At 39.8% G+C, this 22523-nt stretch overlaps 2 protein-coding genes across 2 annotated transcripts in view; both read right to left on the reverse strand.

Annotated features, from left to right (window-relative positions):
- Positions 1 to 1795: 1795 nt before the first annotated feature.
- LOC308414626 (fibronectin type III domain containing protein 3C1-like) overlaps positions 1796 to 22523 on the reverse strand; it is a gene marked incomplete at its 3' end in the record, with an annotated part of 94434 nt that continues 73706 nt past the window's right edge. Inside the window, exon 20 of the mRNA XM_080909865.1 lies at positions 1796 to 1929. Coding sequence (XP_080765991.1) covers positions 1796 to 1929 — 134 coding nt within the window. The remainder of the gene's footprint in view (positions 1930 to 22523) is intronic.
- Positions 1934 to 19458, reverse strand: LOC308415789 (fibronectin type III domain containing protein 3C1-like; the record flags this gene model as incomplete). Its single annotated transcript, XM_080910852.1, has 12 exons — positions 1934 to 2131; positions 2865 to 2983; positions 4369 to 4535; positions 4855 to 5067; positions 5368 to 5449; positions 12997 to 13102; positions 13362 to 13468; positions 13885 to 13987; positions 14111 to 14229; positions 14891 to 14962; positions 15527 to 15643; positions 19428 to 19458. Coding segments are annotated over 12 exons (1434 nt in total), but the record flags the coding sequence as incomplete, so codon positions are not given.

Consider the following 22523-nt stretch of genomic DNA (forward strand, 5'->3'; position numbering starts at 1 on the left):
CTCCGCACCAATGAGTTTGAGGCTTTTTCCTACTTTCTTTTCTTTTAGATTCAATATATCTTGTTTTATGTTGATGTTTTTGATCCACTTGGAGGAGTGAAGAACTGGTTCACCTGTTAAAGTCTAGGCTCACAACCAAAAATATAAGAATAAAGACTGAGCCAACATGTATCAAAATGCGGTAGTACTTGTATAATATCACTTACCAATGTCCAATAAAAGGCTATACCTTAGAATATGCCAAAATTGTCAGTGGCCTTTAGAAGTGGATATCTTCTCTTAAAATAGGGAATAGCATCTTCTGCAGTGTAATTCAATGTCAGGGTGGAGAGTTAGGAGGGTGGTGGGTGGTGAGTGAATACTCTCATAGAAGCACGGGGAGGAGTGATGGGATAGGGGGTATGGAGGGGAATGCGGAAAAGGGGATGACATTAGAAATGTAAATAAAATATATCCAGTAAAATCAGAAAAAAAGGAAATAGCATCTTAAACATTTTCAGTGATGGCAGTAAGTTTCTTGACATATGATGAGAAAACTCCTGGAGGATGAACTGTGGAAACTGGTGAGATGCTTCGTGTGTAACTAGAAATGAATGTGAATCCATCTATGGTGAGAGAAAACATTATAACACTCCGTGTCCATATGAATATATATGATTGTGCATGTATACAGTAATTGACAATAGCAATGAGAGAGAGTAGCCAGCACAGGGTGTATTTTATGAGCACACAGTGATATAGAATTGTTCTTTACAGCCTCCTTTACATTTTTCCTCCTTCCTATTACAACAAAGTGCTACAGATAACTATTTCTCCACTACAAAGCATGATGGCTAATCTTGGTTGTCAACATAGCTGCACCTGGAGTCAGCTAATACACAAGGTGCTTGGTTCTCCGTGAAACATCTTAATTAGATTACTTCAAGCAGGTAGACCCATCCTAGATTTTGGCTGAACCTTCTGGCGACAGACTACATCAAAAGATACCAGACAAGGAAGTGGGTTTTCTTAGCCAGTTTCTCTATCCTGTTGCTATCTGGTATTAAATCCAACTTCCTCAGGATTCCAAGGCAATCTGAAACCCAGCAGCTCTCCAGAAATCCTCAGGGACTCCAGCCCCAGACTGGGAGTGCCGAGACATCCAGGCTTGTGGATGAAACAACTACTAATTCTCAGCCTTTTTGTCAGGAGACAATCATGTTGGACTATGTAGACCACATATGCTCTTAGGCTCTCTTGATAAATACAGCGTGTGTGTAAATATATATTCTGCCAGCTCTGTTCTGTTAGCAAACCCTAACAAAATCACCAAGGATCTATTAGGGTAGGAATCAATTGCTGAATAATTTATTTTGAACAAATAAGCATACAGAAGGAGTTTGGTAGATACATTTTTATTACTTCATATGGATGTTAACAGGACAGACAGATGAGATTTTGCTTATTTTGTTCTGAAAGATTCCAAATTACTGTTATTTCATAAACAAAAATATTATGAGCTCATTACCATGAACAATGAAGATAGAAAGTAGTTTCCACAGATGACTGCGTTTTACAGAACAAGGCAATCTGTCTTCACAGAATAAAAATGATAAAATTCAAAGTATATATGTTTCCTTAAAAATCTCCTTTCTGTAGACACAAAACTTGTAAAGTCAAGATAGAGTTTTGGTTGTTTTTTTCTTGATTTTCTTTTCAGTTACTAATTTCTATTAAAAGCATTATGCATAAGCATTACGATTTTTCTAAGGTTTCCTAAGTGGGATATTTGGCTTTCAATTTTGTAAGAACTAGACTAGTTGATCAGGAAGTACTGAACAGCAACAGCACACAAAACAGCAATAAGTGCAAACCCTATCAGAAGGGTAAGAACGAAGGTATCATCACTCATCTCTGTCTTGTATTTTCCCTCTTTCTCGCTGTGGTTGCCTTTTCCTTTACCCCCACTGTTTTTGCCATGCCTGGAGTGATGCTTGTATGTTGAGAACAGAGCGCTGGGGCTATATGGCCCCCACAGCTCTTGAATACCATCGGAGGTTTCATATCTGAGTCCTGCACACACCTTGAAGCGATATCGTGAATTTGCATGATAGTTCGAAAAGCAAAAGGAAGTGTTCGGTCCTTTGTAAATCTAAGCAAAAAGGATGAAATGAAAATTATAGTTTTCTTTCCAGTTAAAAATGCATTGGATAGTTTTTTACAACAAGCAAGGTGAAAACAATTTCATGGACATGTTCATAACAAAAGAAACATTGTATTCAAAGTTGCTAATGTTCTGAGGGAGTTCAGTATTGATGGGATAGTTTTATTGAATAAAGCATAGTAAACCTTACAACCGTTAAAGCTTAATTGCATTATGTATTTGAACAATTGGTTATGGCCAGTAAAATCAAGAAATACTATATAATTCAATGGTAATGATTTAATGAAATGAATAAGCTAGTCTCCAAGTAAAGATTATGTACATAAATGTAATGGATGAGATGGAAAATTGGGATAAGATTTAGTTACTCTAAACACCTTTAAAAATAACCTACTCTCTGCCAAAAGGGCAACCCTCAGCTGCACATAGAACTATAATTTTATTTTTTTTAAGTCCTGACCCTCTTTGAAATTCTCTCTCCTTATACTGGGGGGGGGGGGGGGCTAAAACATAAAGGTCCACCAACCTCTGCCTCCCAAGTATTGAATCAATGGCATACTCCACCATAATGTGGCATTTTCTTAAGGCAAGTTGTCTACCTTCAAACTTGCTATGTCGTTAGAGTACCTGTATCCTCCCGCCTGTATCCCAGAAGAGCTGAGGTTAAAATATATGCTACCATGCCTGGCAAATGTTAAAGACAAAATTTTAGTGAATATACCTGATTAGTTTTTTTTCCGGTTGTGACTTGAAGACAGTAAATGGTATCACCTTTAATTGGCGCCAAAGACTCCCATTTGATCTCACAACAGTTGTTATTTAGTGAATGTACTTTTGGTGCTGGGGAAAAAGTAACATTTTAGAAGGTTCTAGTTTCATTTCTAAATGATTTCTATTTTTTCTTTTTTTATATCATACTTTGTATTTACATTTGAGATGTTATCCCTTCCCCCTCCCATCCTCCCTCCCTCTCCATTTCCCTTCCAAAAGTGCACTCCCTCCTAATCACCCTCTCCACCCCATTGCCTTGGCATTCCCCTACATGGGAAACATGCCATCTCTGGAACAAAAGCCTCTTCTCACATTGATGCCAGACACTGCTATCTTCAGATACATATGAAACTGGATCAATAGGTCTCTCAAAGTGCTCACAAAGGTTGGTGTTTTAGTCCATTTGAGTTGTGGAAGTTTTGGTTGGTTGATAATGTTGTTCTTCCCATGAGGTTACAACACCTTTCAGCTCCGTAGGAACTTTCCTTAGGACCCTCATTGGGGTTCCTGAGTTCAGACCCATGGTTAGCTGCAAGCATGCTCAGCTGTATCTACATGACTCTTACATAGTCCCTGAGGAGGCATCTCTGTCTGGTTCCTGCCAGTAAGTACTTCTTGGGATCAGCTATAGTGCTTGGATTTGGTGGCTACATATGAACCAACTCTACCGGGATATGTTGGAAAACTTGCATTGCCTTTTCAATCCCTAATTATGCACTATACCTTGGTGAAGTTTTCCTATTTGTGAATTTTAAGAAGTACCACTGATAGTGTTACTTTAAGATTTAATTTTTAAATTATTTATTTTATGTGTGTGGATGTTTGGTTTGCATAAACAATATGTCTGCACCACATGCATGCCCGTTATCCATGGAGACCAGAGGAGTAGTACATTGGTTCCCCTGGAAGTGGAGTTACAGACAGTGATGAGCTGCCATGAAGGCAGGCACTGGGACTCAAACCCTGATGCTCTGGAACAGCATCCAATGCCCTTAGCCACAGATTGAACCCTACAGCCCCAAGACTGAATTTTTAGTAAGCAAACAAAATAACAGGTTCTGTAAGGGCCATTTCTCCATTTTTTAGAGTTGGTTAATTTCTCCATTTGCTTTTCATCCAGCTTCCTGTCTATCCTTCTACTGGGCTTTCTCTAACTCCAGTCTCCACCTTCTACTTTTATGGTTTGAGGTCTATGCCATCTGTACTGATTCCTGACAGCCTATCCCCCACCTGTATAATGTCTAGTGTCCTGGCCTCTAATAACAGTTGCTGTCACCTGAACACATTATATAAGAATTTAGAAGGAAGCATTTCATGAGACAGTACACATGTAGCACGTGAATTTCTGAGCATGGTCTCCTGTCTGACTCTAGTATTTTCTAATTACTGCTCAGTTTGATATATGTTCTGTGGAAGCACCAGTTGAATGGTTCCTGCCTGTGAATACCATTTACCTTTAAGTGCAGTAGGTGGAGACTTTGTTGTAGTGAAAGTGTAGATGTCAGACTCTGGTCCTTCACCAGCTTCATTACATGCCTGGATTTTAAACTTGTATTGAGTATATTCACTCAACTTTTGCACTTTGTGAGTCACATCCAGCCAACGGTAAACAACAGAAAATCTGAGAGAAAGAAGATAAAGATTAAGAAGTCAAATTTAGCCAGTAACACAAAGAAAACCAAAAGACCTATAGAAATCAAGTGTGTGTGTGTGTGTGTGTGTGTGTGTGTGAGAGAGAGAGAGAGAGAGAGAGAGAGAGAGAGAGAGAGAGACAGAGACAGAGACAGAGACAGAGAGGCAGAGAGAGACAGAGACAGAGACAGAGACAGAGACAGAGAAAGAAAGACAGAGACACGGGGAGAGAGCAAGTGCAAGCTAGCATGCCTGGTACGACATAACAATTCAAACTGCAGTAGATTTTAAATGGGAAGAGCAGTTACCTGCCAGATCGATCTTCCATTAGTAAGGTGTAGCTGATAAAGTTGGCAAGTGATTTTTTGCTTGAGACTGTGCTCCATTTGAGTCTCAGACTCTGGTGTCTGTAGACCACACAATTAAGCTGTGGAGGCTCTGGTGGTAGTGGTTTGGTTTTGCATCTTATTGGTGGGCTGAAAGGGCTTAGTCCATAATGATTGAAAGCTTGAATTCTGATTCTAGTGGGAAATTTCAAATGTATGAATTCATATTTAGTAAATGAAATTGTTTTCTTTCTGTAAGCCAAGCCATTCTATCTATGTTAGAATGATTATACTGATTACAAGTCAGATTTTCCGGACATTACTACTATTGAGAATTAATTATAGGTGAAGAGCAGACATGGTCTCTCACTGTTATCAAATTTCCCCAATGAAGAAGAACTCTTTTCAAGAGACATGTGAAGTGTATATAATACACAAATGTGTATATTCACAACATTCTCTTCATTTTCCCAAAATAAGATATGAGGGACTTACCTGTATGTAGTATTGGGCTGTAGATTTTTCAGAACATACTCGCTTACTCTTTTGACAGTCAGGATCTTTTTTTTTTTTTTTACTTTATTTTAAAATACAAAGATAAAAGTACAAATTTTCACCATATTTGCATAAAAGTATACAAATACATTTTTTAAGGTTGTAATTAAGTATTTGTAGGTACACATACATACACATAAGTATATATATAACAATAAAATAGGAAAAGAGGCGATTAATTTGAGAGGATAGAAGAGAGACTAGGAGGGGCTGTAGGCAGGAAAGGAGGATGTGATACAGTTCTTTTTTTTCGGTTCTTTTTTTTAACAACTTTATTTTACAAAACAAAGATAAATGTACAGATTTTAAGCATTTTTTGCATAAAATTATATAATACATTTTTGTCTGTACTTTATTCAGATTTTAAAATAATTTTCACATAAAATTGTATGAATATATTTTTTAGTCAGTACTTGATTTTTTTAAAGGTTTGATAGTATGCACTGAAAACTTAATTGTTACAATGAGCATAAAGTACATGTAAGACAAAACGTAACATGGAAATAGTCAAAGTTTTCTTGTTGTATAGACATTTTCTTTGTTTTGTTTTGTTTTGTTTTCTTTATTTCTTGGACTTCCTACAGTCTGTGAGTTGTTTCTGGGGCAGTGCGAGCCTCTGGGTTTAGCATCCCATTATCAGTGACTGCATATTATGTCTCTTCTTTTGTGACTGGGTTATCTCACTCAGAATGATATTCTCTAGATGCAGCCATTTTCTTAAGAATTTGGTCAAGTCATTTTTTCTGGTGGCTGAGTAGTATTCCATTGTGTAAATGTACCACAATTTTTGTATCCATTCATCTTCTGAAGGACATCTGGGTTCTTTCCAGCTTCTGGCTATTATAAATAGAGCTGCTATGAACATTGTGGTACATATATTTTTGTTGTGTACTAAGGTGTATCTGGGGTATATGCCCAGAAGTGGAATAGCTGGGTCTTCAGGTAGTATTATGTCAAATTTTCTGAGGTATCGCCAGACTGATTTCCAGAGTGGTTGTATTAGTTTACAACCCCACCAAATGTGGAGAAGGGTTCCTCTTTCTCTGCAACCTCGCCAGCATCTGTTGTCATCTGAGTTTTGGATCCTGGCCAATCTGACTGGTGTGAGGTGGAATCTCAGCGTTGTTTTGATTTGCATTTCCCTGATGGCTAAGGATGTCCAGCACTTCCTCAGGTATTTCTCAGCCATTCGATATTTCTCAGCTGAGAATGTTTTGTTTAGCTCTGTAACCCATTTTTAATAGGGTTATTTGATTCTCTGGTGTCTAGCTTTTTGAGTTCTTTGTATACCTTGGATATTAGGCCTCTATCTGATGTGGTGTTGGTAAAGATCTTTTCCCATTCTGTTGGCTGCCGTTTTGTTTTCTTGACAATGTCCTTAGCATTACAGAAAGTTTGCAATTTCATTAAGTCCCATTTGTTAATCTTTGACCTTAGAGCTTGAGCCATTGGTGTTTTGTTCAGAAAATTTTCTCCTGTGCCTATATGTTCTAAAGTTTTCCCTACATTCTCATCTGATAGTTTCAGTGTATCTGGTTTAATGTGGATATCTTTGAACACTTACACTTGAGCTTTGTACAAGGAGATAAGAAAGGGTGTATTTCCATTCTTTTGCATGTTGAGTGCAAGTTGGACCTGCACCATTTGTTGAATAGGCTGTCCTTTTACCATTGAATGTTTATAGCTACTTTGTCAAAAATCAGGTGACCATATATGTGAGGGCTCATTTCTGGAACTTCTATTCTATTCCATTGATCCACATGCCTATTTCTGTACCAGTACCATCATTTTTCATCACAATTGCCTTGTAATATAGATTGTGGTCAGGGATAGTGATTCCCGCAGATGTTTTCTTGTTGTTTAGGATGGATTTAGCTATTCTAGGTCTTTTGTTGTTCCATATGAAATTGCACATTGATCTTTTCAAATCCATGAAGAACTGTGTTGGAATTATGATGGGAATTGCATTGAATCTGTAGATTGCTTTTGGTAGGATGGCCATTTTTAAAATATTGATCCTTCCAATCCATGAGCATGGGAGATCTTTCCATTTTCTGAGATCCTCCTCAATTTCCTTCTTTAGAGGTTTGAAGTTCTTGTCATACAGGTCCTTCACTTGCTTAGAGTCACACCAAGGTATTTCATAGTTTTTGTGACAATTGTGAAGAGTACCTTTTCCCTAATTTCTTTCTGCACATGTTTGTCCTTTGAGTATAGGAAGGCTACTGATTTGTTTGAGTTGATTTTGTATCCAGCCCCTTTGCTGAACATGTTTATCAGTTGTAGGAGTTCTCTGGTGGAGTTTTTGGGGTCTCTTAAGTACACTATCATGTCATCAGCAAAGAGTGATGTTTTTACCTCTTCCTTTCTGATTTGTATCCCCTTGATCTCCTTTTGCTGTCTAATTGCTTCAGCCAGAACTTCCAGTACTATGTTGAATAGATAGGGGGAGATTGGGCAGCGTTGTCGAGTCCCTGATTTTAGTGGGATTGCTTCAAGTTTCTCACCGTTAAGTTTGATGTTGGCTATTGGTTTGCTGTATATTGCTTTTATTATGTATAAGTATGGACCTTGGATTCCTGTTCTTTCCAGGACTTTTAACATGAAGTGGTGTTGAATTTTGTCAAATGCTTTCTCAGCATCTAGTGAGATGACCATGTGATTTTGTTCATTGAGTTTGTTTATATGGTGGATTACATTGATGGATTTCCTTATATTAAACCATCCCGGCATCCCAGGGAGGAAGCCTACTTGGTAATGATGAATGATCGTTTTGATGTGTTCTTAGATTCGGTTTGCAAGGATTTTGTTGAGTATTTTTGGATCAATGTTCATAAGTGAGATTGGTCTGACGTTTTCTTTCCTGGTAGGGTCTTTGTGCGGTTTAGATACGAGGGTTATTGTAGCCTCAAAAAATGAGTTGGGTAGCATTCCATTTGATTCTATCTTTTGGAATAATTTGGAGAATATTGGTGTTATATCCACAATAAATGTCTGATAAAATTCTGCACTGAACCTGTCTGGACCTGGACTTTTTTTGATTGGGAGGCTTTTGATGACTTCTTCTATTTCTTTAGGTGTTATGGGATTATTTAGATGGTTTACTTTGTCCTGGTTTAACTGTAGGATCTTGTATCTGTCTTGGAATTCATCCATTTCCTCCAGATTTTCCAATTTTGTGGAGGATAAGATTTTGTAGTAGGATCTGATGATTTCTTCAATTTCCTCAGTTTCAGTTGTTATGTCTCCACTTTCCTTTCTGATTTTGTCAATTTGTATACTCTCTTTGCCCTCTAGTTAGTCTGGCTAGGGGTTTGTCAATTTTTTTTGATTTTCTCAAAGTACCAGCTCTTCGTTTTGTTGATTTTTTCAATGGTTCTTTATGTTTTTATTTGTTCTATTTCTGCCCTATGTTTGATTATTTCTTGCCATCTACTCTTCATGGGTGTATCTGCTTCCTTTTTTTCTAGGGCTTTTAGCTGTGCTGTCAAGTTGCTGATGTATGCTTTCTCCAGTTTTTTTTTTTTTTTTTTTTTTTTGGAAGCACTTAGGGCTAGGAGTTTTCCTCTCAGTACTGCTTTCATTGCATCCCATAGGTTTGGGTATGTTGTGTTTTTGTTTTCTTTGAATTCTAGAAAATCCTTAATTTCTTTCTTTATTTCATCTTTGACCCTGCTATCGTTTTTAAAGTGTAGTTTAGTTTCCATGTGTATGTGGGCTTTTTGTTGTCTTTGTTGTTGTTAAAGACGAGCCGTAGACCATGGTGATCTGAGAGGATGCATGGGAGTATTTCAATCTTCTTATATCGAATGAGGCCCGTTCTGCGACCAATTATGGGGTCAATTTTCGAGAAGGTGCCATGGGGTGATGAGAAGAAGGTGTATTCTTTTACTTTAGGATGATATGTTCTGTAGATATCTATTAATTCCAGTTGGTTCAAAGTCTCTGCTAGTTTTACAGTGTCCTTGTTCAGTTTCTGTTTCCATGATCTGTCCATTGGAGAGAGTGGGGTATTAAAGTCTCCCGCTATTATTGTGTGGGGTGAAATGTATTTTTTGAGCTTTAGTAGGGTTTCTTTTATGATTGTGGGTGCTTTTTTATTTTGAGCATATATGTTAAGGATTTTGAGTTCCTCCTGACAGATTTCCCCGTAATGAGTATAAAGTGTCCTTCCTTATCTTTTATTTTTTTTTGATAACTTTTCGTTAGGAATTTACTTTATTCGATATTAGGATAGCCACTCCAGCTTACTTCTTGGGGCTGTTTGCTTGGAAGTTTTTTCCCCCCACTTTTACTCTGAGATAGTGTCTGTCTTTGTCTCTAAGATTAGTTTCTTGTATGCAGCAAAATGTTGGGTTTTGTTTAGGTATCAAGTCTGATAGCCTATGTCTCTTTATTGGGGAGTTGAGTCCATTTATGTTAATAGATATCAAGGAATAGTTGTTTCTGTTTCCTGCTATTATTGCTTTCGTGGGTGGAGTTGTGTCTGTGTCTTCTTCTTCTTTTGGTTTTCTTGTTCAGGAGTTTTCTTGTTTTTACTAGGATGTACTTTTCTTTATTGTATTGGGTTTTCCACCTATAATTCGATGTAGTGCTGAGTTTGTGGTCAGATATTGTGTAAATTTAGATTTGTCTTGAAATATCTTCATCTCTCCATCGATGGTGATTGATAGTTTTGCTGGGTATAGCAGCTTGGGCTGGAACTTATGCTCTCTTAGGGTGTGCATGATGTTTGTCCAGGCTCTTCTACCTTTGATAGTCTCTGTTGAGAAATCGGGTGTGATTCTGATTGACCTGCCTTTATATGTTACCTGACCTTCTTCCCGTACTGCTTTTAGAATTCTTTCTTTGCTTTGGGCACTTGGTGTTTTGACTATTATGTGTCGGGAGGTATTTCTTTTCTGGTCCAACCTATTTGGAGTTATGAAGTCTTCTTTTATGCTTGTGGTCATCTCATTCTTGAGGGTAGGGATGTTTTCTTCTAAGATTTTATTGAAGATATTTACTGTGCCTCTTAGTTGATACTCTTCTCCCTCTTCTCTTCCTATTATCCTTAGTTTCAGTCTTCTCATTGTGTCCTGGATTTTCTGGACATTTTGGGTTAGGAGCTTTTGTTTTTTGCATCTTCTCTGGCTGTTTTGTCTATGATTACAATGTTGTCTTCTGCCCCTGAGATTCTCTCTTCCATCTCTTGTAGTCTATTGGAAATGCTTGCTTCTGTGACTCCTGACTTCTATTTTAGGTGTTCTACATCTAGGGTTATGTTTTTTAGTGTTTTCTTTCTTGTGTCAATTTCTGTTTTAAATTCCCTCTTCCATTCCGTCTTCTCTTTGGTTCTGTTTTCCTCTAGTTCTTTGAGTTCTTTGAGTGTTTTTCTTGTTTCCTCTTAAAAGCTTCTGATTCTTTTTGCTTTTCCTCCTGTTCTTGTTTAAGTATCTCTATCAGCATCTTGAGGTATGATATCAGGTCTGCATCTTCTTTTTCTGGAGTGTTTGGCATTCCAATGTTTGCTGTTATTGGAGAGCTGGGTTCTGGTGTTGCAAGGTTTTCTTGGTTTCCTTGGGATATACGCTTTCGCTTTCCTCTTTCCATCTTGTTGTCAGTGATATGTTCTTGCCTTTTCCTTGTATCTGGTCTGTGTCTTTGGATCTCCACTGCTCTAGGTGGCAGATGGGCCTAGCCCTGTTCTGTGCCCCAGAGTCGCCGGGTGGAAACAGAAGTTCCAATGTTGTGTTTCTGGTCCCTGGATTGGGCAGGGGCAGGGGCGCACTTTCCGTGTGCACTCCGCAGAGATCTCTCTGCTCCCTGCCTGCCCAGATCTTTTACTCACCAGTCTTTAAAACTTTAGGAACTGATGGCCCGAGTGGCAGATGGGCCGAGCCCTATTCTGCACTCCAGAGTCGCCGGGAGGAAGCAAGATTCCAATGTTGTGTCCTTGATCCCTGGATCGGGCAGGGAAGGGGCACGCTATCTGTGTTCACTCCGCAGAGATCTGTCGGCTCCCTGGCTGCCTAAATCTCCTACTCAACAGTCTTTAAAACTTCAGGAACTGCTGGTCCAGGTGGCAGATGGGCCGAGCTCTGTTCTGCGCTCCTGAGTCACCGGGGTTAATGTACATTGGTTTTTGACAGCATGTGTCTCTATGTGATGGTGTTGGAACTTTTCTCACTAGAATTACAGGATGTAGTGAGCTGCTATGTGAAGGGTGGAAACTGAACCCTGGTCCATTGGAAGAGCAGCCAGTGCTCTTAACTGGTGAGCCAACTGTCTAGCTTTTGTTCACTCACTCATCCATCTATCCATCCATCCATCCATCCATCCATCCAACCATCCAACTATCCATCCATCCAACCATCCATCTATTCATTCATTCATTCATACATTGAGATAGAGATTATTGCTACGTTGCTCAGGGCCAGCAAAGCCTCTGGGTGTAAGGTATTTCAACACTGAGTACTTGAGTCTCCATGTACAATTCATTTCGCTGGCTAGTTTTATGGCTTTACTTTAGTGCCCATTTTCTGAAAAGGAAGATGTAAAGTCACTGTTAACTTATATTTAAATGATTTAGAGATTCCTCCAGTGAACCCATTTTGGATTGGACATTTTTAAGTGTTTTAATATATGCAGTAGATTTCTTTCTTGGCTTCAGGGATACTTATATCACCTAGGCTCAGGTTCAGTACTTTGGGATTTTTGAGAACTAGTTTTATTTCTTTTATATGAATTGATACATGTATATTTGTTCTGTGCTTGTTAAAATCATGCTACCTTTCCAGAAATCAGTTATTTATTTCTATTCCTTTTAGTGGAGATGAACCCAGACCTCTTACACTGACTGCCCCCAAACTTCACAGCTCCCTCAAACACATACATCCCACTGCTAGATTTCAAGGGTGCTTTCTTTCCCAAGAGCTCCCCACCTATACCTCTTCAGTGCTTGAGCAGTCCTTGGGAATTCTAGCTCTGACTACCTCCAGCCTGTCTTTGTCTAAAGGATCTCATGACAAATACCTGAGCCTTATGTTTCTAGCTTCAGGCAAAGACTGTTCCAGGTGTACATCAGAGCCTTCCATCTGTCTCTTACTGCGTTGTTTTTTCCTGTCCTTTCCTCTAGTTCTTTCTTTCCCTGCAGTCAGGTCACATCGGTTTTCTACCCTGCAGCCTCTGGACAGCCCGTCCCTCCAGCATCCCTGATGCTCCCAGCTATGGACAACTCCCTTCTCGTGACACACACATGTCTCCATTACTCAGAGGCAGTAGATGACTCCCTTAAGGTTTACAGTCAGCTCAATTCCCCCCATGCCTGGGACCATGGATTGGTTCATTGAGCGTAGCTCTCTAAAGAATCCCCCATACTTGTTGGGTTACCATTGATGACTGTTATCATGAGAATGTCAATTGTTTCAATTCTTAGTGAGTGGAGGAGGCAAACTTCCTCCTTCTTAAACAGGAGCAGCTCAGTACACTTGCTAGGGTCCTGCCCTCAGCTGAGAACACAGAAGTGATCATTTATCCTGAGTCTATACCTACATAACTACTTTCAGACTTATGTACCTCCCTACCTACCTATACTATAGCATTGTTCACTCTGTCTCCTAAATATGGAGGTAAAGGCATTTTCCTTACAACAGTGTCCACCACCATCAGCATTGAGAGACTCTCCTGTCTCCTCCTTGAAACATTGAAATTGTCCAAACATGTTGATACCATTTACTACCTAGGGCAGACAAGACTTTTCCACCCTGGAGAATTATGTGACTCATCTCTGGGCTGACCTGGCACTCTAGGCCCAGGATGTACCTCACTGTGTCTTTAGTCTGTATACACCACATCTCTACTGATCCTTCCTCACCTGAATAGTATAACTTTTCCAGTGGTGTTTTGTGTTTTTAATCAGAAAGTATGGGTTCATCAGGCATTAATTTACTTACTGAACATTTCTTTTCAGATTTGGGGTGCTCCTTTCTCTCCTGATGAGAACCTTTTCCTTTTTTGCCACGCACAAGTGCTTCTGACTTCCCATTAACAGATCGATTGTCTACAAAATATGTAAAACATAGTCAGTTTTGCTTCCCAGCTCAAAATGACCCTGATACTGGTAATGTAACCTAGTGTTTTGTGACTACGAAGCACACATCCCATCATTTGGCTCCAGACTAAATCCCCAGTTCTTAGAGATGTTTCTTTAAAACAGTACAACATACTGTAGAGTGAGTTAAGGCAACTCTTTAAAAATGCTTAGATCCTCAAAGCCTATTTTATCAAGTAACTTCATAATTTGATTTAGACATTTAATTTGGGTTGTCAGTTACCAAGGATTGGTTTGCTAAGAATTATTCAATTCTGTTCTAAATGAAACATACCTTCCGGATGTGAACACAGGCACAAAAAGCAGAAGTGACAGGACAGGATACTTAGGAAAAGTTGTCAATCACATAAGGAAGCCTCACTTACCAAGAAGGTTGGCATCCTTGTCCTTGGTTTTACCACGTAAGGGCTGTGACTGGCAAGACTCAGGAGGAGGAGTAGGCGTCTGAATTGTCAATACACCTGAAGGCTAAGAGAAATACAAAGTATTTTACTATTGTAATAAATCCAAGACCAGCTTCAAAAAGCATTTAGTAATATGACAGTTTATTTCAATTCTCTATCGGAGAACTTTTCTTTTCCTGTTTCTTACACGGCTTTGGCCTGCAGGTGAAGTGCAAAAGACTCTCAGTTTATATGTGGTGCCTGGTTGGAGGTCATCATACAGGAATTTCTGTAGAGTGCCATTGTAGATTATTTTCCAGTGATTTGCTGAAAGAAGAAGAAAATTTTGGTTCAGTTTCTACATAAATCATGCATACATGTTACAGGTCACCACAACAGTTACTGTATGCAGGACATAAACTATATATACAATCTACATATCACATGTATGCTCGTTGGCACTCATTTTGGGAAATAACTCCATCCAATAATATTTTTAAATATTTACTTATGTATTTAATGTATTCGAGTCCATTTGCCGTTTTCAGGCACATGAGAATAGGGCATCACACCCTATAGGTGTGAGCCACCATGTGATTGTTGGGGATTGGAGGCATGACCCCTAGAATAGCAGTCAGTGCCCTTAACCAACGAGCCGTCTATCCAGCCGAAATACAATCATATTTTTATGATTGTTAAATAATTTAATTCCCAGTAGAATTAAACAAAAATTTTAAGTGATCAGAGAATTATAACTTCTTATTAAAATCCAAAGGAATCTAATTATATGCTGGGTTTTGGTTTATACTTGTGCCGTAATCCAGATATACTGGTACTGGTAATAGCACCATCTCTACAGGAGACCCTTCTGTTAGGTGAAGCCAAGTGAAAGTTTTATAGGGGACTTCTGTACAATTTTTCAATAATTTCTACATGAGTATAAGATCATTTCAAAGTAAAATAGCCTTTAAAACTTGTGTTGCCTTACCAGCATCTGAATTGTCACAAACTTTTAAACTGAAACTTGAAATTTTCATTCCACCATTGTCTTTGGGTACGTCTAAGAGAAGAAAACACAACTTTTCACCTACATTTTATCTCATTAATTATAGATTTATGAAAAATATAACCATGGCACATTGTCATATTAACATTGCTGTACAAATAATCTCTAAACATCATACAAGCCACATACATGTGAAATCCACTATCAAGCAATTAGACAGCATTTCAAAATTTTATGGAGAGAGTAAAATAAAAAGTAGATATGGAATAATTTATAGTTTATAGGTGATAAATATGTATAGTTGTAACTTCTGATTAAGCTGACATTCATCTTTAACACATAGTTCTATTTATGGCTTTTGTATTGGATATAAATACTTTTTACTTGGAAGATGATTATTCACAGATCCTTATAAAGTTCAATAATTAGTTCACTTGGGTTAAGCCAGCAATAGGAAAATCAACAGCAAATAAGGAAAAATAATAGGGTTTACAAGTAACCTCATTTATATGGCAGAATATTTCACATGTAAATGAAAATATTGTTTAGTAAATTGTAGGAAGATTTCTTCTCAGTAGTAAATAAAGAACAAAGTTTCAACAGAGAAGCATTATTTACCCCATCCAATTGTCACTTGGCGGGCATGGATTGTTCCCACTACATAATGCATTTTAGGACATCCAGGCCTAGCTGGTTTAGTAGTATATTTCACTTCTCCACTGTGGTTGCTCCTCCCTTCCACGTTTAATATACGGAAAACATATAACAAGGACACATGCTAAACCATGTTTTAGCAGCCTTGTTCATAATATCCAGAATCTGGAAAGAATCTATATGTCTTTCAATAGAGGAATGATACAGTAATTGTGGGACTTTTACACAACAGAGTACTATTACTCAGCTATTAGAAACGATGACTTCATGAAATCCCTAAGCAAATGGATGGAACATGAAGCTATCATCCTGAGTGAGGTAACCCAGTCACAAAAGAACATACATGGTATGCACTCACCAATAAGCAGATACTAGCCCCAGAAAGGTCTGAATACCCACGAAAATATTCATAGCCGTTATGAAGCTCAAAAAGAAGGAAGGCCAAATCAGAGATATTTCAGTCCTTCTTTGAAGGGAGAACAAAACACTCATGGGAGGAAATGCAAGGTCAAATAGAGGAACAGTGATTGAAGAAAAGATCACTCAGAAGCCACCTCACCAGGGGATCCAGCATATATGCAATGACCAAATCCAAGCACTATAGCCAATTCCAAAATGCTTACTGGCAAGTATCAGATAGAAATGCCTCCTCAGGGACTATGCTAGAGTCATTTACACACAGCTGAGCATGCTTGCAGATAACCATTGGACTGAACTTGACAAGACCAATGATGGTGCTGAAGAAAAAACCTAAGGAGATTTTGCAACCAGGAACAGTGGAGATCCAGGGACACAGGACTGGCGAGACTGCATTGTAAGTAGCCAAAGCACAGAGAGGCCTAGGCCGAGAACAAGGAAAATATGGACCTCCGGTTAGTTCAGAGTTGCAGGAACTCTGCCATAGGGACTCGGAATCTGCCTGGAAAGCCATTGAGCAGACAAAATGCTCAGGCCATTTGTCATCTGGAACAGAAGAGATACAAGGACATAGGTCTAGCAAGACTGCACTGTGAGTATCATGTCATCTGCAAAGAGTGATCTTTTTACTTCGTCCTTTCCAATTTGTATCCCTTTGATTTCCTTTTGCTGTCTAATTGCTCCAGCCAGGATTTCCAGTACTATGTTGAATAGGTAGGGGGAGAGTGAGCAGCCTTGTCGAGTCCCTGATTTTAGTGGGATTGCTTAAAGTTTCCCACCGTTAAGTATGATGTTGGCTATTGGTTTGCTGTATATTGCTTTTATTATGTTTAAGTATGGGCCTTGGATTCCAGTTCTTTCCAAGACTTTTGACATGAAGGGGTGTTGAATTTTGTCAAATGCTTTCTCATCATCTAGTGAGACAACCATGTGGTTTTTTTGAGTTTGTTTATGTGGTGAATTACATTGATGGATTTACATATACTAAACCATCCCTGCATCCCAGGGACAAAGCATACTTGATCATGGTGAATGATCTTTTTGATGTGTTCTTGGATTCGGTTTGCAAGGATTTTGTTGAGTATTTTTGCATCAATGTTCATAAGTGAGATTGGTCTGAAGTTCTCTTTCCTTGTAGGGTCTTTGTGTGGTTTAGGAACGAGGGTTATTGTAGCCTCAAAAATGAGTTAGGTAGTATTCCATCTGATTCTATCTTTTGGAATAGTTTGGAGCATATTGGTATTAGGTCGTCAATAAATGTCTGATAAAATTCTGCACTTAACCCATCTGAACCTGGGCTTTTTTTGTTTGGGAGGCTTTTGATGACTGCTTCTATTTCTTTAGGTGTTATGGGATTATTTAGATGGCTTACCTGGTCCTGGTTTAACTTTGGTATCTTGTATCTCTCTAGGAATTCATTCATTACATCCAGATTCTCCACCTTTGTTGAGTATAGGCTTTTGTAGTAGGATCTAACAATTTCTTGAATTTCTTCAGTTTTAGTTATTATGTCTCCACTTTCCTTTCTGATTTTGTTAATTTGGATAGTCTCTCTTTGGAATATCTTGATCTCTCCATCTATGGTGACTGAGAGTTTGGATGGCTATAGAAGCTTGGGCTGACACTTGTGCTCTCTTAGGGTCTGCATGATGTCTGTCCAGGATCTTCTAGCTTTCATAGTCTCTGTAGAGAAATCGGGTGTGATTCTGATTGGTCTGCCTTTATATGTTACATGACCTTTTTTCCCCTTACTGCTTTTAGTATTCTTTCTTTGCTTTGGGTTCTTGGTATTTTGACTATTATGTGTCGGGAGGAATTTCTTTTTTGGTCTAACCTATTTGGAGTTCGGTAGGCTCCTTTTGTGCTCATGGTCATCTCATTCTTGAGGGTAGGGAAGTTTCTTCTATGATTTTGTTGAAGATATTTACTGTGCCTCTTAGTTGATACTCTTCTCCCTCTTCTATTCCTATTATCCTTAGGTTCGGTCTTCTCATTGTGTCTTGGATTTCCTAGATATTTTGGGTTAGGAGCTTTTTGTTTTTTGCATCTTCTCTGGCTGTTTTGTCTATGTTTGCAATGTTGTCTTCTGCCCCTGAGATTCTCTCTTCGATCTCTTGTAATCTATTGGAAATGCTTGCTTCTGTGACTCCTGATTTCTTTTTTTGGTGTTCTGACTCAAGGGTTATCTCTTTTAGCGTTTTCTTTATTGTGTCAATTTCTGTTTTAATTTCCCTCTTCCATTCCTTTATTGCTTTGGTTCTGTTTTCCTCTAGTTCTTTGAGTTCTTTGAGTGTTTTTCTTGTTTCTTCTTTAAAAGCTTCTGAATCTTTTTGCTTTTCCTCCCTTTCTTGTTTAAGTATCTCTATCAGCATCTTGAGGTATAATTTCAGGTCTGTGTCTTCTTTTTCTGGAGTGTTTGGAATTCCGATGTTTGCTGTAATGGGAGAGTTGGGTTCTGGTGTTGCTAGATTGTCTTGGTTTCCTTGGGATATACTCTTTCTCTTTCCTCTTGCCATTTTGTTGTCAGTGATATGTTCTTGCCTTTCTCTTGTCTCTGGTCTGTGACCCTGGTTCTCCACTGGTCCAGGTGTCAGATGGGCCAAGCCCTGTTTTATGCCTCAGAGTCGTCGGGTGTGAGCAGAAGTTCCAATGTTCTGTTTCTGGTTGCAGTTGCTCAGCCTCTATGAGTCGCCGTTCCGGGTGGCAGATGGGCCAGGCTCCGCTCTGTGTCCTGAAGTCGCCTCCGGGTGGAAACAGAAGTTCTAATTTTCTGTTCCGAATCGCTGGATGGGGCAAGGCAGGGGTGGGTAAGTTAGGGTGTGCACTTTCCGTGTGCACTCCGCAGAGATCTCTCTGCTCCTCTGCAGCCCAGGTCTCCCACCCACCAGTTGCTCAGCCTCCATCTTTGTTTTTTAGAATGAAGTTTTTTTAAAAAAGGATCTCTATCATCATTTTTAGGTAGGATTTTGGGTTTGAGCCTTCTATTTCTTTGGCATTCCGCTCTTTGCTGTGATGGGAGAGCTGGGTTCTAGTGTAGCCAGGTTGTCTTGGTTTCCCTGGGGTATGTTATTTTTCTTACCTATTGCCATCTTGTTGTATGTGATTATAAGTGGTCTTGTTGTCAGTGATTGGTTCTTGCCTTTCCCTTGTACCTGGCCTGTGTCCCTAGATCTCCAGTGTTCCTGGTGGTAGATGCCCTGAGGGCAGGTTCCTCACGAATGGGCTGCCGGGTGGAAACAGACACCCCAGGGCAGGGTTCCTGCGGGGGGGTGGGGAGGCGCACAATCCGAGAGCTCGGCACAGAGTTCTCTGCTCCCAGGCTACTCGGAGCACTATATCAACAGGCTTGTGTCCCTGGATCTCCACAGTTCCTGATGGCAGATGGCCTGAGTACCTGTTCTGCGAGCACAGGCCGCTGGCTAGAAACAGACACCCTAAAGCAAAGTACCTGCTTCCCTGAACAAATCGGGGGAGCACATTTCGAGGCACTTGGCACAGACCTCTCTGCACCCTGGCTACTCGAAACACTGTCCCACCAGGCCTGTGTCCCTGAATCTCTACTTTCCTGGTGGCAGATGGCTGAGCTCCTGTTCTGCACACATGGGTCGCTGGCTGGAAACAGACACGCTAAGGCAGGGTTCCTGCTCCCTTGAACCAATCGATTGGGGCAATTTCTACACACTCGGCACAGACCTCTCTGCTCCCTGGCAACTAGGAGCACCGTCTTACTAGGCCTGTGTCCCTGGATCTCCACTATTCCTGGTGGCAGATGACCTGAGCGCCTGTTCTGCACACATGGGTCACTGGCTGGAAACAAACATGCTGAAACAGGGTTCCTGCTCCCCTAAAAAATCAGGGGGGAAGCACACTTTCCCTGCGCATGACAGAGACCTCTCTCTTCTCCTCTGCTACTGGAAATGCCATCTCACCAGGCTTGTGTCCCTGGATCTCTGCTGTTCCCGGTGGCAGATTGCCTGAGTGCCTGTTCTGCATGCTCAGGCCGCCAACTGGAAACAGATACCCTAAAGCAGGGTACCTGCTTCCCTGAAACAACCAAGATGGGAGCACCTTTGCACACTCGGCAGAGACCACTCTGCAGCCCGGCTCCTCAGAGCACCATCTCACCAGGCCTGTGTCCCTGGATCTCTGCTGGTCCTCATCCCTCTTTTTTTAAAAAATAAAGTGGTAAGAAAAAAAATAAATAAAACACATAAGGAGCTGAAAGGGGTTGCAACATCATAGGAAGAACCACATTATCAACCAAACAACTCATCCTAAACTTCCATGGACTAAAACACCAATATTTGTGCACACAATGAGAAACCTATAGATCAAGTTGCATATGGAGCTGAAGACACCAGTGTCTGGCATCAATGTAAGAAGAGGCTTTTGGCCAAGGGAGGGTAATTTTTCCCAATGTAGGGTTTGACAGGGTAATTAATTAGGAGGGAGTGAGTGCACCTTTGTGAAGGCAAATGGAGCTGGAAGGGAGATGAAAGTGGGGGGGTTAACTTCTCAGATGTAAATACAGAGTATCTAATAAAAAATGTAGTACATTTCTGCAAGGGAGTACTACTCAACTGCTAAAAATGAGTTCATGAAATTTTGAGGCAAATGGGTAGATCTAGAAAGTATTACCCTGAGTGAGGTAACCAAATCAAAAAAATACACCCATGGTATGAACTCACTGCTAAGTAGATATTACCTCAAAAGCTCAGATTACCCAAGATACAATTCACAGACCTCATGAGGCTCAAGAAGAAGGATGACCTAAGTGTGGATGCTTCAGGCCTTCTTAGAAGGTAGAACAAAAATATTCTCAGGAGGAAATATGAAGGCAAAGAGTGAAGCAGAAACTGAAGGAAAGGTCATCCAGAGACTGCCCCATCTGGAGATCCAGCCCATGTCCAGCAACCAGACCCAAATAGTATTGCTGATGCCCAGAAGTGCATGCTCACAGGAACCTGATATAGCTGCTTCCTAAGAGGCTTTGCCAGAACATAACAAATACAGAGTTGGATAGAAACAGCCAACCATTGAACTGAGAACAGGGTCCTCATTGAAGGAGTTAGAGGAAGAATTGAAGGAGTTTAAGAGGTTTGCAACCCCATAAGAAGAACAATACCAACCAACCAGAGCTCCCAGGAATTAAACCACTATCCAAAGAGTGCACATGGACAGACCCATGTTTCCAGCTGCATATGTAGCAGAGGATGGGTTTTATTCGGTATCAATGAGGGGAGAAGCCCTTGTGCCTGCCATGGCTTGATGTTGCAGTGTAGGGAAATGTCAGGGTGGAAAAGCAGGAGGAAGTGTGTGAGTGTGGGAACATCCTCGTAGAAGCAGGGAGAGGGGAGATGGGATAGGGTGGTTGTGATGGAGAAATCTGGAAATGGGATAACATTTGAAATGTAAAAAAATTAAGATATCCAATATAAAAAGGAAATGGTAGAACCACAACTTCACTCTGAAATAAAAAATAATGAGCAGGAAGTACATATTAGGAAGCATAAAATTCACTGCTAAGGATAACTATTCAAATTCAGAATGTTCTAACATGGTGAACATGATCTGTAAACTGTTCGTAGATTTACTGTGGATGAAAATAATAAGTACATTGATATGTTCAGAGATTTCCGATAATGGATTAAGGTAAAAATAGATCTAAACATATATTGTCTATAAGAAACAATTTAAATATGAAGAAATAGATAAAATAAAGAGATACACAGATTGAGAGAGTGATCATTCAGTAGAAGACAGAAACCGCTGTCTATATTTTACGCAATTATGACTAGATTAAGGGAAATCATCAAGGATAAATAAGGATATAGCATAATGACAAGTGATCAGTTCTCTGATCCTAAAGGGTTATTTTGTAAACACCTTCTGATAGAGTTCCCAAATACATGAAACACACATTGGTAAAATAACAATGAAAATAAGCACATGCAGATTCTACTAGGAGACATCAGCATGCTTTATAAGATAGACAGAGCAAGCAGAAAATAACGTAATACCTGAACTCGCTATACCACGAACCACGTCATCACAATTGATCCCTACATCTAAGAATAGTAGCATACATGAACATATTCATCATGAGCTCACATGGAGCACTGCATAAGAGAGAACACATTTATCATACATAACTACAAAATTCTAGTTGAAACTCAACCAATGTATTTGATCATATTCATCCGTCAGTACCTCTTTCCAATTCATCGTGGTGCCACAACCTACATCTCTCATGACATCATTACTTCCTGTTTTGTTATTAATAACTGCTTGAGTTCAGTGAGTGCTTCATATGTGCATGGGTATGGGCACAGCTGCTGGCAGCTGGGCAACCTACCAGCAGCCACATTATCCAAAAGAGAGCAATTCTCTCTCCCTCAACAGCCATCAACTGTCAACTGTTCCACCAATAAGAGCAGGGCTTTGAGCACGCCTGTCCCATCCAGGACAGAAATTTTAGCTGTCTTGATGTTGCACAGGTAGGTAAAACTGCTGAGAGTTGTTGTGCCCTTGTGCAGTAGCCATG

The sequence above is a fragment of the Micromys minutus genome (assembly GCF_963924665.1).
Source record: "Micromys minutus genome assembly, chromosome: X".
Lineage (NCBI taxonomy): Eukaryota > Metazoa > Chordata > Mammalia > Rodentia > Muridae > Micromys > Micromys minutus.